Source organism: Mustela lutreola, chromosome 11 (assembly GCF_030435805.1).
Source record: "Mustela lutreola isolate mMusLut2 chromosome 11, mMusLut2.pri, whole genome shotgun sequence".
Lineage (NCBI taxonomy): Eukaryota > Metazoa > Chordata > Mammalia > Carnivora > Mustelidae > Mustela > Mustela lutreola.
Window position 1 is genome coordinate 35,381,342 of NC_081300.1, and position 17,130 is coordinate 35,398,471.

General features: G+C 38.3%; 1 protein-coding gene across 6 annotated transcripts in view; it reads right to left on the reverse strand.

Annotated features, from left to right (window-relative positions):
* KIAA1328 (KIAA1328 ortholog) overlaps positions 1-17,130 on the reverse strand; it is a 323,127-nt gene that overhangs the window by 44,234 nt on the left and 261,763 nt on the right. For all 6 annotated transcript variants that reach the window (XM_059140330.1, XM_059140329.1, XM_059140334.1 and 3 more), the window contains 2 exons: positions 16,097-16,278; positions 3,174-3,282 (listed from right to left, as the gene is read on the reverse strand). In XM_059140330.1, the coding sequence (XP_058996313.1) occupies positions 3,174-3,282; positions 16,097-16,278 (291 nt within the window). The remainder of the gene's footprint in view (positions 1-3,173; positions 3,283-16,096; positions 16,279-17,130) is intronic.

Below are 17,130 nucleotides of genomic sequence, written 5' to 3' on the forward strand. Positions count from 1 at the left end.
TACAGCTGATGGTTGCTAATTAACATTACTTCTTTTGCTTTGGGTGTCAGGTATTTCCTGTATGATCTTTATTGCTGGCAATGGACATACCTAATTCTGGAAGGTATAAAAGGGTTAATTATCAGTAACAGCTGTGCTCATAGCAAATTAACTGGCCAGTTCTGGTTTCACCTTGGAGACCAGAGGATCCAGTAGAATCTATAAACTCTGACCCAGCGTCCTGGCAGGGGAAGTATTTGTTGAACTTTCCGCTCAAAGGTGCACTTCCTCACCAGGTGTTCAGAATGACAGGGAGAAAAGCCCATATGATGGGGGTTTGGGAGGCGTTGCCTGTTTCAGGCAAGCAGAAATGCATGGCCCCCTTTGGTTCAGCAGCTCCATCCTCTTGTGCCAATGTGCCTATTGTGGTTTCTCTCTTGGACAGCTCAGGGGTGTGTGATCAATGCTGGAGGCCAGAAGTGAATGAAGAGAAAGAAGCGATGCAGCTCTCAGCACAGAAAACTATAAAGCCCTCTTTGCTTGTGCTGTAAATTACCTATTTATTTTGTTAGCATGAGATAGATGAATATTTCTACATATAAAGGTGCCCAGCTAAAATCAGGATAAGTGATATTAATGGCCTATGGTCAGTATTATTGAACCTCCAAAGCAATAAACTTTATGAGTCAATAAATATTACATTTGCAACATAGTTAACATTCCTTTACTGTCTCTAGCACTTATTACACATTGTAACCGCAAGTCTACAATACATTATTCATATTTGGGGTGTCACCGAGTGATGGATTGCTGCGGGAGAGGCTGTCCTTTAAATAAATCAACAAATAAAAATGCAAATGTTAACATTTTCAGCCACAACTTTTCCCATCTTGAATGGGGAATGAAAATTTCACATTATATTGACAGGCAGCAGAGAGAACAATTAACAGCCCACATTGTGAATGAGAAAGATGACTTTGCCACGCCTGGTTTTATCACTGGCATGTGGGACAATATAGGACTCTTCCGAGGTGTTAACGCTTTTCAGAGAACAAAGGAAAACCTATTTCCCACCACCATCTGTCCCACCCCCATCCTGTTTTCCAAGTTTGGGAAATTCTGGAAATATAAGGTGGATAGGCTTTTACTCTTCTCGGTAAGTTCAAAGGTTTGTTGGGATGAAGAATAAACAGAGTTTTGTCTTGCATTAAGAGTTTGCATGTAACTGAAAAGTAGTCTATAAAAAATGCCTTTTCTACACTTTGAAATAAGAATAATTCAAATAATCCTGATTCTGAAATTTGGAAAGCAACCACTGTGCCCTCTTGGTAACTGATTTTCATAGTACTGAATCTTTTTTTTCAACTCTGCACTTTGTATAATAAACCTATAATATGCCATCAGGCACTTCTAAGGATGAAATCTAGTGTGTTACACATTGTTTTATTTAGCCAAGTACTCATTATTTATGAAACCTCTGCAAATCTGTATTTAGCTGATTTGCAGTATTAAGAACTAACTGATACAGAATCTCTTTTTTAAGGTCCATAAATATGAGTCTTCACAGCAATTCTAACGTGGGCTTGTAAAACTGTACGAAGTTGATATGGTCCATTCAGAAAATGTGTGCTGAGAATGTTCTACAAAACTCTTACTGGGGAAACATTTTATTCTTTTTCATGCTTCTCTCTAAACTGAAATGCAATAATCAAAAACACATTAAAGTAGCGTTAAAGAGCTTGCTTTAATCTTCAGTAGAAAAATTCACTAAGAGAGAAAATCCAGATCATTTCTCCTCTTTACCCATAACTTCTCTAGAGGAAGCCCTCAAGGTGATTGGGATGGATCCTCTTTGAGCACAAGCATTCAGCCGCAATGCCGAGTGGTTCAAGGAGGGACCCCCGACCCTCAACATTTCAGAACTGACAGCTCAATGTGGGTACTTGGAAAATGCTAATAAGGGCAGCATTAAAAATAAAAGAAAGGGGTAATGGACAAAGAATGTGGTAAACTAGATAATTTTTTTTTTTTTTTTTGCTTGTGGGTCACCTTCAAAATACGGAGGTTGTCATTGTCAACTATTATAGTATTTAAGATAATGGGCTTTGGAGTCTGAAAAGCTAGTTCTACGTCTTATTAGCTATGTGACCTTAGGCCAGTCACTCAATCTCTTAGTTTCCTAATTCTGGCAATGAGAATGATAGGAGTACCACTTCCTAAGGCTCTGATGAAGATTAAATCAGACAGTCCATACATGGGTGGATACACAGTAGGTGCCTAATAGATGGCAGTCCTTACTGTCCTCTGTGTTAGGGTTATTTCCCAAAAGTTCTTTATAATTAAAATTAAGTCTTGAAATCTACATTCTTCTGATAAGATGCTGGGAATTTAAGTGCTCAAACAAGCACATTCCCAAGAAAGCTGAAACTAAGCCCATTCGGTGTTGCTGTTTATATAATCAGCCTTAAATGCGTAATAGGTGGGTGGCTTATTGGATGTGAAAAAATTTTAATAATGTGTTTCTTTTCCTGACTCCAGAAAAGTCTGAGCAAATTCTTAACTCTTCAAATGTCTCTGGTATCCGTAAACATTGACAGAACCTTAAAACTGTAATACAGGGGCGCCTGGGTGGCTCAGTGGTTAAGCCTCTGCCTTAGGCTCAGGTCGCGATCTCAAGGTCCTGGGATCGAGCCCCGCATTGGGCTCTCTGCTCAGCGGGGAGCCTGCTTCCCTTCCTCTCTCTGTCTGCCTGCCTCTCTGCCTACTTGTGATCTCTGTCTGTCAAATAAATAAATAAAATATTTAAAAAAAAAAACCTGTAATACAAAACCCACCATAATTTTCAGAATCAATGAATTCAATTAGTTAAACTTAAAGTCCAAGTGTATAACAATTCTGCGACAAACTGGGAAAGACCTGCTGTGAAGCACATTTTCTGATGAAAGATAGGATTAGCTTTGTGTTTTTCTGGAAATCGTTGCCAATTACCGGTTTCAATTAAGGTGAGGCATGGGTAAAGGAAAGAGCTCCATGCGATCAACCTGGCCAAATCTAGATGCTTCCAAAGAAGGCCTCTTTCGAGTAACAGCTCTTAAGAATTGTCAAGACTTTTCCACTCCTTTATTAAATGACTCCCTGCCCCCCAAAAGGCTCTTACCTAGAGAATGTTAAACCAAAGAGTCCCTGAGGCTTACCAAGAAGAGTCGTGCTGCAGCGCTGATGAGCTTGTGATTCCAAGCTCCTTTTGGCTTCCTATTGTTATAGGAGATGTGGATGCATCTTTTCTAACTCCTGCCACTGTTCCTGTATGAACAATAAAAAGAATTAATTTGGGCATTCAATAAAAGGAAATGGAAAAGTCCATTCTGAGCAATATATTAGACATTCCAAAATCCCTAAGCTTTAAAAGTAAGCTATTTTTTTCCCTCTGAAATGAAACAATGGCAGATGGGAAACTCAGTGGGTTGTTTTGATTTTGTAAAATCAGAGATCCACAGTATCTTGTTTAAGAAAAGTACCTCTGTGCAATAACAGACTGGCTACTGATTTTGTTTTTAAACCTGATGGCCTGTCATCTTCCTGCTGGTTTGAGTTTACTGTGAAAATGACCAAGAAGGTAATTGCTTTATTTTGTTCCCTTTAACCATTCTAAGAAAACATCTTTCGTCTCTCTGAGTCCAGCACTTTGTATCTCCAAATCCCCCAAGTTAAACTGCTCTTACCCCTAAAACTTTCAAGGCAGACAGAAATCTTGAATGCTTCTTTCAAAGACCTGTACACTGGGCTAAAACAAGTGTCTGATTGGAAAAGATGTTCACCTATCCATTCCAGGGCTGATTTGGTCTTTGTTCTTTTCTAACAAGCAATGTTCAGTTAATAATTATTTTTCTCCTCTGGAGTGCTAAATAAGATGGCATGGGAAGAAAGATTTTTTAGTTTTTGTTTGTTTTCTAATTATTATTTCTAATAACAATAATTTTCTCCTCCTCTTCCTTCCTAATATTATTTCCCAAACAGCACAAAACATCCCTGTCTTTTTCTTGCAAGACTGTAAGAATCTCACTCACAATTTTCTTCTGGTTCCTGGAAAACTACAGCCCAGGCTGCTTAAAGAAATTATTTGGGAAGATTTATTCTTTCTTTGAGGAAAGTGTAACTATTCAAATAACATGAAGACAGCTTTGGTGTGTTGCAAATACCAGACCTTCAAATGCCAAGAATATAGTAGTCTATAATCTGGGAATGGTACCCTTTCTCAGTGTTATCAGAGAAAAATCAGACCCACAGAAAGCAAGAGTCTTCTATGTGCAGAGATTAGCATCAAAACGGTCACCATGATCCTTGGTATTCAAAAGCTATACTCAATACTGGCTGTTCTCTATTATGTATAGATGTAAAAGACTAGCTACCTAAATCCACAATTCAGTCTTCTTTGTATACACAAACCCGTGGGACCCTGAACCCAAACCAATATATTTTCATACTAGACACAAACTCCCTCAGTACCTGCAGTGCACCAATCAGTAAATATTTACCAAGTACCTAATGATCAGCAAGGGCTGGTATTAGGATTAAGTTCAGAGTTAGTTTAGGGGACGGTAAAGAAGACGGGAGAGAGTAAGAACATGAGATACTCTGAACAACCTGGTAAAGAATCACAACCCAAGGCAGTATAAGGTGACAACAGCTAATAGATATGGTATGCTTAGTATGTGCCTGGTACTGCTCTAAGCCTCTGCCATATACCATTTATCTTTCTTTTAAAAAAGCTTCATTATAATTTGAATACCATAAAATTTAACCATCTTAAACTTACCAGCTTGATAAACAGTAGTAAATTTATACAGCTTATGAAAGCATGACCACAACCCAGTCTGCTTGAGATCCTTTCCCTCACCTCTCCCTCTGCTCCTCCTCCCTGTGCACGCTCTCCCTCTCAAATAAATAATTTTTAAAAATTTTCATGGGATTGACTTATTTCTTTTTACAATCTGATTTCAGAATATTTCCTCATTCCCCAAAGTTCCTGTTTTGTTCCTATCCCTCCTCTAGTTCTCTCTCTCTCTAGTTTTGCTATTTCTAGAAGTTAGTTATATTTATTCTCATAAAACCCCTTTGCAATAGATACTATTTTAACATCTCATTTACAGATAGGTAAAATAAGCCATAGGGGACTTACAGGACCTGCCCAAGGTCACAAAGCTAGTTAAGTGATGGAGACAATATTCATGTCCAGATAATCTGATCCCAGAGTTCTACTTTTAGGCTATTCCCCCATAATAAACAGTACAAGTCTGAGAAATTAAGAAGTGGGAGAGATCATGTATGGTTGTAGGATTAAAGAAGATTTGATGCAGGAGGTGGTATTTTGATAGGAAGGAATAAAGAGCATGGAATTAGCAAAAGTATTCAATTAAAAACCCTGAGGCTAAATATTTAATATATTCAGGAAATATTTATTGAGCATCATTATGTCCTTGTACTTTGCTAATCACTTTAAATCACTTTATATGCATTATCTCATTATTCTTTCCAACAGTCCTTAAATTATATTATTGCCCTCATTTTATAGATAAAGAAGTAGAAACTGAAAGGTCAAGCAGAATGTCCAGTATCACACAGCTAGTAAGAACGAGGCTGGGTTTTGACTTTGTATTGCAAACTAATCTTAAACACTGTGCTAGTTGGCCTCAAAAATACAACACAGCAGCAACAAACACAATTAAAAAAACCCAGCTGGTCTTTGGAGAGATTACTTCTGTGGCAGACCTTGGAATAGAGCGGGACAGAGAGACCGGAGGCAGGTGAAGAGGCTCATTCCTACTACAACTGTCTAGGTAGCGTCCTGGTTGGTGTGAGGGGAAATTAAAATGTGTAAACAGGAGCAGAAACAACTGAGAGGGACTTGTGGGTAAGGTGAGGGAAGAAGATATGCCTGGTGAAAGAATATAATTATCTCTGCAATCACTATTATAGAAGACTTGAACATTAGTCTTATTTATGGTTTTGATCCTTCTATCAAAAGTTTAGTTGGGATAACTGACATTTGATGAGGACAACTTAAAGAAGGAATTGTAACAGAGGGCCCAGGGACTCCTATGGAATCCATGGATATACTTCATGAACGTGTGACTCCCTCATAACTGCAGGCACAATTATGTGTGTACGTGTGCCCATTACTCTTTAAGGAAAGGGGCCATAGCTTTCATCAAATTCTAAAAAGGCATGAGACCCCCCAAAAGTTGAGAATGATTGGTCTAAGACATAGGACAAGCTTATTCCTTTTTCTTAATTCTTTAAGTGCTATTCCTTATTAAGTTTCTGGGAAGTAACATATCAGCTTTTAATTATACTCATTTCTTCTACAAAATTTGATTTCATATTAAGTATACCAACAATTACATACAGTTATGCATATTCATAAAACTCCATACCTGTTTACACACACACACACACACAAAGACAACATACGCATTTTAAAAATAAAAGTGCACATGGCACCTGGGTGGCTCAGTTGGTTTAGTGTCTGACTCTTGGTTTCAGCTCAGCTAATGATCTCAGGGTTGTGGGATCGAGCCCCATGTCAGCCGCTGGAAAACTAGTAGATATTATATGCTCAGAGGCTGGAAAACTAGTAGATGTTTTATGTGCCATTTCAGGCCTATTCTATAAAACCTTCCATGTGTACTCTGTACCTTCCTACTTCTTGCTGACCTGTTGTGGCAGGGCCACTTAGTAAATATATTAGCTTTATGGGCCATTGCGCTTCTATTCAACTCTGTTATTGAAGTATGAAAGCATCCACAGACAATACATAAAAAAGGGAAATCGCTGTATTCTAATAAAGCTTTATTTACAAAAAAAAGCATTGGACGAGATTTGGCCATGAACAGTTTGCTAACCTCTATACTCAAGGTGATCTTGGAAGAAACTTCTCGTTTCTTAAGCCGTTGATATTTTTTCTATTTGTTACCGTATTTTAGCCTAGCCAACTAAATATAGCTGCTATGAACATATTTGTAAGTTAATTACTGTGTGTATGAGATTCTCTCTAGTATATATATTTAGAAATGGAATCTCTTGGATATGGGGTATTTGTTCTTTATCTTCAATAAATAATGCAAAACTGTTTTCCAAAGTGGTTGTATAAATTTACACTCTGATCAGCAGACAAGCATTCCTGGTGCTTTAGTCTTGCTAACACAAGAATGATAATGAAAATACAACTTATCATAATTTGTGGGAGGCAGCTTAAAACAATGCTTAGAGAGAAATTTATAGTTTTATATACTTATATTAGAAAAGAAGAAAGATTTAAAGTCATTGATCTCAGTTTTCAATTTAAGAAGCTAGGGAAAAAAGAGCTAATTAAACCCAAATTAGTATAAAGTAAATAATAAAAATACGAACAAGAATCAATGGAATAGAAAACAAGCACATAATAGACAAAAATCAACAAAAAGCAAAGGTTGTTTTTTTTCTTTAAAAAGCCAGTAAAATTGATTACCCCCTAGCAAAGCTGATTAAGAGAGAAAATTAAAAATTATCAATACCAGGAATGAAAGAGGTATATCACTCCAGATGTTAAGTGCATTAAAGAAAAGGCATGTTGTAAACAATTTTAAGCCAATAAAATCAACAACTTAGATGAAATGAGCAAATCCTATGGAAAGCAAAATTTAGCAAAGTTGAACACAAAAAGAAATGACAAATCTGAGTAGTCCAATATCTGTTAAAGAAATAAAAAATCCAAAGTAAGAAAACCCATACACACACACACACACACACCATCACCATCAATGCTAACAACAAAAGCAACAACTCCAAGCCAGATGTTTCAGTGGTGGATTCCATAAAACATGTAAGGAAGAAACAATACCAATCTTACACAACCTCTTTCAGAATACAGAGGAGAGGGAAAAGACTACATCATTTATTTTTTTTTAAATTGTGGCAAAATACACATTTGCCATTTTAGCCATTTTAATGTGTACAGTTTGTTGGTATTAGGTCCATTTACAATGTTGTGCAACCATCATATGACCTAATTCCAGATGTTTTTTATCACTTCAGACAAAAACCCTGTAACAATGAAGCAGCCATTCTCCATTTTCTTCTCCTAGGTTCCTGGGACCATAAATCTGCTTTGCCTGTTTTGGATATTTCGTATCAGTAAAATCATGCAACATATGGCCTTTTGTGTCTTGCTTCTCTCAATTAGCATAATTTCTTCTTTTCTTTTTCAATTTTAAGTAGGCTCCATGCCCAGCAATGGAGTCTAATGCAGGGCTTGAACTCATGACCCTGAGATCAAGAGTTGCACGCTCTATGGACTGCCAGCCAGACGTGCTTCCCCTTCATTCTCCTGATAATGTGATTTTTGCACCAGCTGGTTTTTGTGTGTTGAACTACCTTTGCATTCTTGAGCTAAAATCCGCTCGGTATGTAATTCTTCTAATATGCTGCTGCATCCAGTTTTATTAGTATTTTATTGAGGAGATTTTCATCTATATTCACAAGTGATATTGATGTGCAGTTTTCTTTTCTTATAATGTCTTTGTCTGGCTTTGGCATCAGAGTGAGGCCTGGAATAAGTGAAGAAGTGTTTTTGGGGAAGAGTTCCAGAAGGATTCAGGTTAATTCTTTAAATATTTGGTAGAATTCACCAGTGAAGCCATCTGCTTCAAGTCCTGGGTTTGTCTTTTTTGGGGGGTTTTTGATTGATGACTTAATTACTTCACCTGTTTGGGTCTATTCAGATTTCCTATCTTTCTTGAGTCAGTTTTGGTAGTTTGTGTGTTTTTTAGGAATTCATCCATTTCATCCATGGTTGTCTAATTTGTTGGCTTTTTGATGTGTCTATTGTTTGGCTCAACTATTACTTTTTTACGTCAGGCATCAGTGGTGTGTTCATTTGGTTTTTAATGTTTACAAGCAATGTCCTACATGTAGTTGCTTCTCTGTCCTGAGAGAGGTCAGGCTTAGGAAAAACCCTGTGTGAATCACTTAGGGAATAGACAGGTGAAAAGAGACAAACACAATTCCTTGAGAACAAGATCTCTTCTGCTCTCTCTGGGACCAGATGCTCATACTGGAAGTCAGGACGCCATCTTCAAGAATGCTGCCATGCAAGCTTTGGGGATGGGACAAGGCTAACTTAAAATTCCACAAAGTTCTCCTTCTATGTTTCAGTGGCCTTTTTGCTGGCTAAGCACTTGCTTGATTTTTATTAATCTTTCACTATCTTTCAGAGTTCTGATAAGGCTGATTCTGGCAGTTTTGCCAGTACTTTCAGTATTTCTGGGAGTTGAAGGTGGTGGGGGGAGCGCTTCTGGAAGTCCCTACTCTGCCATTTTTGCTGACATCCTGACTTATTTATGACACAGCATAACTCTGTTACCAAACCCTGACAAGGTCATTACCAAAGAGATATGACACACCAATATCTCCCAATCAGTGTAATTCATCAAATTAACAGAATAAAAAAAAAAAAGAAAATGCATGGTCATTTCAATAGGTACACAAAAAAGACCTGATGAAATTCAACACTCATTATGATAAAGATGCTCAGCAAACGAGGAGGGAACTTTCTTAACCTGATAAAGAGCATTTACAAAAAACTTACAACTAAAATCATACTAAATGGTGGGAACTGCTTTCCCTATGAGATCAGGGTTTCCTTACGGAAGTTCACTTTTACCATTTTTTTCTACATTGTAACAGAAGTTCTAGGCAGTATAATGAGATAAGAAAAAGATATAAAAAGCAAAAAGGCGGGGAAAAAAGTAGTTGTTATGGACTGAATTGTGCTCCCTGACCCTGCCCAAATTCATGTGTTGAAGTCCTTACTTTCACTGTACCTCATAATGTGACTGTATTTGGAGACAGGACATTTAAAGATGTAATTAAGGCTAAATGAGGTCATATAGATGGCTTTTAATCCAATATGATCCTTTGTCTCTAAAGAAGAGAGAGACAGGGGGTGCCTAGGTGGCTCAGTCCCTTAAGCAGTGGACTCTTGGTTTCGGCTTTGGTCAGGATCTCTGGGTTGTGGGATCAAGCCCCGCATTGGGCTTGGAACTCAGTGCAGAGTCCGCTTTAGATTCTCTCTCCCTCCTTCCTCCAGCTCATGCTCTTTCTCTCAAATAAATAAATAAAATCTTAAAAAAAAAAAATAGGGCCGGGGGAGAGACACACTTGGGATGTATTCTCATAGAGAAAAGGCCATGTGAGGATACAGAAGGCAGCCATGTGCAAACACAGGAGAGAGGCCTTGGGAGGGAAGGACTAGAAAGGAACATGAGTGAACAACAACAGGAACAACAGAAAAGTACTGGATCTTAATTGTATGGTGTATAGAATTGTCAAAGTTTATCAAACTGTACATTTGAGATCTATGCAGTTTTACTGTATGTAAATTAAATCTCAATCAGAATAAAATAAAAATTTAAAAACCGTCCAGTTTTCTTGATTCTCAAGGCTGTGCTGTTTTCAAGACTGCACTCTACCGAGCTTTTTGCCACTGTAATCAATCAGCATAAAGACTCTGAAGGGACAAGCACATACACTTCTTAATTACTGTAGGTACTGAGATCCAAAGGTCTAACTGATCAGATCTTTATGGCTGGGATATGGGCAAAGTCACAAAAAGAGAAATCTATCTGTCTATCTATCAATTCGTTCAAGAAATATATATTAAGTACCTACTACATGTTAAGCAATGTTGTTATGGGATGCAACAGTAAGCCACAGAGTGTTCATATTCTAGTGGGAGAAGATACAAAATATAAAAAAATAGTAAATTATAAAGTATTTTGAGATACTTCTATTATAGAGAATGGGAAATGTAGAGGTTCTGGTTTAAGGGAAAATATTTCATATACAGCAATTTCAACTTTTAATGCTGGTCTCTTGCATCTGAATTCCTTTTTTTTTTTTTTTAAAGATTTTATTTATTTATTTGTCAGAGAGAGAGCGCGAGGGAGAGAGAGCATGTGCACGCACAAGCAGGCAGAGCTGCAGGCAGAGGCAGAGAGAGAAGCAGGCCCCCTGCTGAACAAGGAGCCCAATGTGGGACTCAATCCCAGCACCCTGGGCTCATGACCTGAGCTGAAGGCAGTGGCTTAACTGGCTGAGCCACATAGGCGTCCCTTGAATTCCTTTTTAAAAGGGACTGAGCAGGGGCGTCTGGGTGGCTCAATGGGTTGATCCTCTGCCTTCAGCTCAGGTCATGGTCCCAAGGTCCTGGGATTGAGCCCTGCATCAGACTCTCTGCTTGGCGGGGAGCTTGCTTCCCCCTCTCTCTCTGCCTGCCTCTCTGCATACTTGTGATTTCTCTCTGTCAAATAAATAAATAAATAAAATCTTAAAAAAAAGGGAGGGGGACTGAGCAGGACAATTTAATCTATATATCTGGTTTTATGCATAGCACTATACTATTCCTTTCTTCTGTGTTCTGTTGATAAAGGCATCAACTTTTAATAAATCTTTTAGCTCAGAGTTCTCAGAATCAGAAGTAATATCTTGTGATACCTTTTCTAATGATTAAACATCCAACAATGATTATATTAATAATAAAAGAAACAAATAAGTGTTCTTTAGAGGCAAAGTGGAACTGCCTTCTAAACTTTGGATACTCCAACTTGTTTATTTCTTTAACATCGTCACCTATATTAATCCATCATGGACTACAAAGAACATTCGTAACATTGCAAGCACAGGCTTATTTAGAGGAACAACTAGGAGTTTCAAGATTATTTCTCATTTCAGATGAGTCTATAATAATCCTCTTCTAGTAAAAGAAAAATGTGTTTCAGAGCTCCTCAGGGGCCATCAACCAGTGATAGCTGCTGTATATTATATAGCCGAAAAAAGCCCAAAGACAAAATGGGGGGCATGGTCAATGCCATCAGTTAAATCCAAATTACTTTAGGTTTAGCCTCTCTTGAAGTTTTAAGAAGACTCAAAGATCCATGGAGAAGGAACAAACAGGCATAGCTCTAACTGTAGCAGGGAGCTTTGGGATGGCTTTGCAACCTCGCTTAGAAATGGACAATGCCAAGTCCTGAGGTCTAACATTTCGATTCTGGAACATGTCTGCTCAGTGGCCTCACGGCCTCTGCTAGCCTGTCAGCATCACAGAGAAAAAAAAATGCCCTTAGCTTGGAGGGCTCTTATGAAAGGGAATCGGTGATTGATAAGAAAAGGGTGGTTGGAGGCAAGCTAGGAGAGGGAAATAAAAACAAAAAAAACAACCACCGCTGAGTAGGGAGGAAAAAAGGAATGAACAGTGTTGTGTTTCCAGATTTGTGCCTTTGGCTTAAAAGTTCTTGACTCAAGTTTAGATTTTCCTAAGTAATGTCTCCTGGTTCCACATAGCTCAATAAAGGCAACTAAAATAGAATATACCAAGCACTGATGATTGAAAAACAAATTATATTTTAAGTATGATTCTGACAAAACTGTACACATCGTTGTGATCTCAAGGTTGTTTCTTTCTCTCTTTCTTTCTCTCTCTCTTTCTTTCTTTCTTTTTTAAATTAACACATAATGTATTATCTGCTTCAGGGGTATGGGTCTGTGAGTCATCAGTCTCACACAATTCACAGCACCCACCATAGCACATACCCTCCCCAATGTCCATCCCCCAGCCACACTATTCCTCCCTTCCACTCCCCCCCCTTGCCCCCGCCACCGCAAAGGTCTTTTCTTAAGAGTCAGGTCTTTCTTTATATATTTAGTATCAATAAAGTTGACAGAATGGTGAGGAGGACAGAAAAGGTAGAGGAATAAGGGATGGATAATAAAGATTAATGGTCCTGCAGTAAACATCCTACGTGGTACTTAATGATTAAAGATAACAAAAGAAACAAAGAAGAAAAGTAGGTTAAAAAATTTAGACACACTAAAGAAGGGAAAGCAATTAAGGAGCCACTAAACCAAGCAGTGTGACTGAGGCAATTAGTGCTAGGTTACCGGTCTTACATTAGACAGGGTGTCCAAACCCCTTGCAGCACACTTGTAAAGCCGGTCTCCCATCTGGCTGTGCGCCACTGGAAAGGCCGCTGTTGTAACTGCTCTGTTGTGTGATCTGCGCATACTGGCACTGCCATGAGCAGAAGGACTCAGACGGGCAGCTGCAGCTCCTCAATGATCAGCTATACTGTAATTTGGCAATGGCTCCATATCAGAATAAAAGAGAAATATCAGAAAAAAAGAGAAAAATACATGACGATCCTCCTTTTTTTTTTTTTTTTTTTTAAAAAAAAAAAAAAGAGAGAGAGATAGGGCACCTGAGTGGCTCAGTGCGTTAAGCCGCTGCCTTCAGCTCAGGTCACGATCTCAGGGTCCTGGGATTGAGTCCCGCATCAGGCTCTCTGCTCACCGGGGAGCCTGCTTCCTCCTCTCTCTCTCTGCCTGCCTCTCTGCCTACTTGTGATCTCTCTCTGTCAAATAAATAAATAAAATATTAAAAAAAAAAAAAAGAGAGAGAGAGAGATAGAGTGCATGTGCATGAATGGGACAGGGAGGGTCACAGGAGAGAGGGAGAAGAGAGAGAAAATCTTAAGTAGGCTCCATGCTCAGTGCACGGCTTGACTGGGGGCTTGATCTCATGACTCTGAGGTCATGACCCAAGCTGACTTGGAGAGTTGGACACTTAACTGACTGAACCACCCAGACACTCCTTACATGATAATCTTATAAGTAGAAAAAAAAAAAAGTTAATTCCTGTGAACACCTTAAAACAAAACTCTCTTAAAAAAATGAGAAAGTTTATTTTTTTTCCACTGCAACAAAACAACCTCCCCCCCACCTCCCCACAAACACAAAGGAAAAAAGCTAACAAAAAAAATAAAACCGTGAGTGAAAACTGTTCCTGAAAACTTTGCAGAATTGTAACAGCTTTGTCTTGGTTAAATTGATTGGTATAGCAACATTATAAAATGACTATTAGGATTCATTGTGCACAACAGAAAGTGCTGAAATGTCAGCAGACTATACAGCAAAAAGTAATGGGTTCTGAACCCCTGTTAGTCAAAAATGATTTTGTTTCAAATTAGAAATTGATTTTTTTTGGACACAAGCCCTTTCCAGGCTTATAGCTTCCGTAGCTGGGCCCGGGAGAGATTAACCTCCACCACTGTAAGGGCTGGCCTGATGGTACCTTTCTCAAAGTGCCTTTTCAACTGCAGCCTTCTAATGCGGCTGTGGTCTTAACCAATAACACAAGTCATTTGTCCCTTTGCTATTATACTCCATTTTTCTCATTTTGCCATTTTATTTTCGTGCTGGCACACAACACAAATTTGTTGACAAGTTAACAGAAAACTATGTTAAGACTTGCAGGGTAACCACCACACACACCAGTTTTGACTGGTTCTCTATTCTCCAAAGTGCAGTGACTAAGAAGAGAATACAAGTTTCCCATCTCTCAAGGACTCACAGAGAAAATAAAGAAGATTCTATCTCAGAGATGAAGTCCCCTCAATCTCATTTTTGTTTCTGGAAGCAGAGTCTGCAAAGACAAAAGTTGTTCTAAGTCGTTCTAATGCAATGGAGGTCTGCAGAACTTCTGCCTTATGTCAAAAAAAAAAAATGTACTTGCTTTCCAAGATGAGGATAGTTCCTTTTCTGAATCTTGGACTAATTATCATTTCTCAGTTATTTGGAAAAAGATTAAACAACTTCTAGATTAATCATAGTTAAAACTAAAAATCATGACAAAGGTGGCAAGTGATGAGAGTGTAGTATACATGGTCTTCTATTAAACTGCTGCCCATTTTTCAAACAAATGAATATGAGTGGCCAGGGAGATTATGGAAAGTTGGTTGCTTAGTACCAGAGTGGGGCAAGTGCCAGTCCAGTAAAAAAAAGAGGTAGCTATGTGGAAGGAACTAGAGGATGTTATGCAAAGTGAAGTAAGTCAGTCAGAGTAAGACAAATACCACATGATCTCACTCATGTGTGGAGTTTAAGAAAGAAAACAGACAAACACATGGGGGGTAAAGAAGAGAGTAAACAAGCTATAAGTGACTCCTAAGGAGAGAGAACAAATGGGGTTGATGGAGGGAGATAGGCAGAGGGATGGGCTGGATGGTTGATGGGCATGAAAGGAGGGCACTTGTGATGAGCGCCAGATGTTGTATGGAACTGATGAATCGTACTGCACTGCGCATTAATTACCTAAATTATAAATTAAAAAACAAAAAAGAAGGAAGCCAGGGTTAATGGTTGTGAGCAGGTAGGAGAGATATTTGGGGAAAAGGTATGAGCAGAGGGGGCTACCAGACTTGTTGTGGCCCTCTCTTGCCTGCACATCTCTGCACAAGGAAGCTTGGACTGGCTGCTTCTGCTGGGAAGTCCTTCTCTTGATAATTCAGGAGAGGTGAAGCCATAAGCCATTCCAGAAACAATGAGGAAACACAATTAAATTTTGACTTCGCTCAACATTTGTTATTTTATTATTGATTTCTTTTAAAATATCTGTGACATTTGGGTGCCTAGCTGGCTCAGCTGGTAGAGTGTGTGACTCGATCTTGAGGTGGTGAGTTCAAGCCCCATGTTGGGTATAGAGTTTACTTAAAAATAAAATCTTTAAAAAAAAATCTGTGACATCTAAAGTAGGAAGAATTACTGGCATTTAAAAGACTGCTAGGCAATACATGTTTCAGACTTATGAAGTTTCGTTTCAGCTACAATGTAGAATTGTCTATGACCTCTCCTTCACCCTTTCCATATTTCTAGTTAATCGAGGATTAACTATAGTTGTTAGAATTTACACTCCCAGCAGAAATTTACATTTAATTTCCGGTCCTCTTTACTCACTTTGAACATTATTTTATGCCTATACCATACTTACTGTTAAATCAGCCTTACAGTTTGCAAAGAGGGACAAATTGGACAGTTGCTTATAAGAGTATTCTAAGAGAAAGGCTGATGTGATTCAGTGATGTAGCAGATGTGCCACCTGTGGCCTTGCAAACACAGGTCAATTGGTAATAGACTTACCTCTTGTTCAGGGTGATAAAAATCATCTGCAGTTCATGGCTAGCACCCACCAGCAAGAACTGGCCCCAGAACAGCTTCTCCTTTTGCTACATATAAATGCTAAACTTACCTCTTTGGGGTCGATATGTATCTTTCTTTTGACATGTCCATAGGGTATCATCTTCTGTATGTGATTGAAACCCAACTGTCTTCTTCTCTCTTCTATTTTCACCACTGTTAGTGGACTCTTGGTGTTTTTTGATGGATGATGATGCTCCCAGCAGCCAGCCATCACATTTTGACTTCAATAAACTGAAAAGAATAAACATGAATGAGCTGTAGAGAGCACAGACGGGGGGTACATGATCATATAAAGGCATATAAATTCAGCATGAGTTCAAATGCAATTCACGGCAGCAAGAACTTCTTTTTCTTATTTTTTATTGAAGTATAATTTGAATAATTTAGTGAAGGTCTATTTTGTATCTTGCCACAATAATTTTAGAGAAGAAATGGTCTTTATCCTCAAAAAGCTTATATTTGGAGTTGGGGAAATGAGACTCAGACCCATGAAACTGCTAATAAAGCCACAGAGTATGACTAAGAAGCAGAATATCTGTAGAAATAAAAAGTACCCTAAAACAAGACTTGCATAACTAAAATGTTTCCAAGTACTAAAATTGAACAGTAGGGATTAAAATATCACCAATTTGCTTCAAAATGCATTTGTGTTTCTCATTTTCAATTGTTACAGTATTTATTATGTGCCCAGAGTATGTGCAGAGCAGTACGATGGTGCATGTGGAATAGCTGGTCTCTGTCCTCACATAAGTTCATTACAAAGTCAACAAGGCAAGTATGGAGTAAAAGGAATTTTAATGAAAATAAACACATGTGCATATGTTTTTCTCTCTAATAAACTGTGTTCCCACCATTAACACATTTCCTCTTGTAACATTTTATTTTTTAGGGAGAAGTGTCCCAATGATGTATATTCCTTACTATTCTACCAGCCTCTTCCTTTACACTTAAATTCACTACAGACTCATGAAAATTTGGTTTTGTCTTCCCCATGCCCAAAAACTATTTAAGAGTTAAAGTGGGGGGGGGAAGAAGACATTTAATCAAAAAGTAGAGTCTAAATATTAAGGTATTTGAACTCCA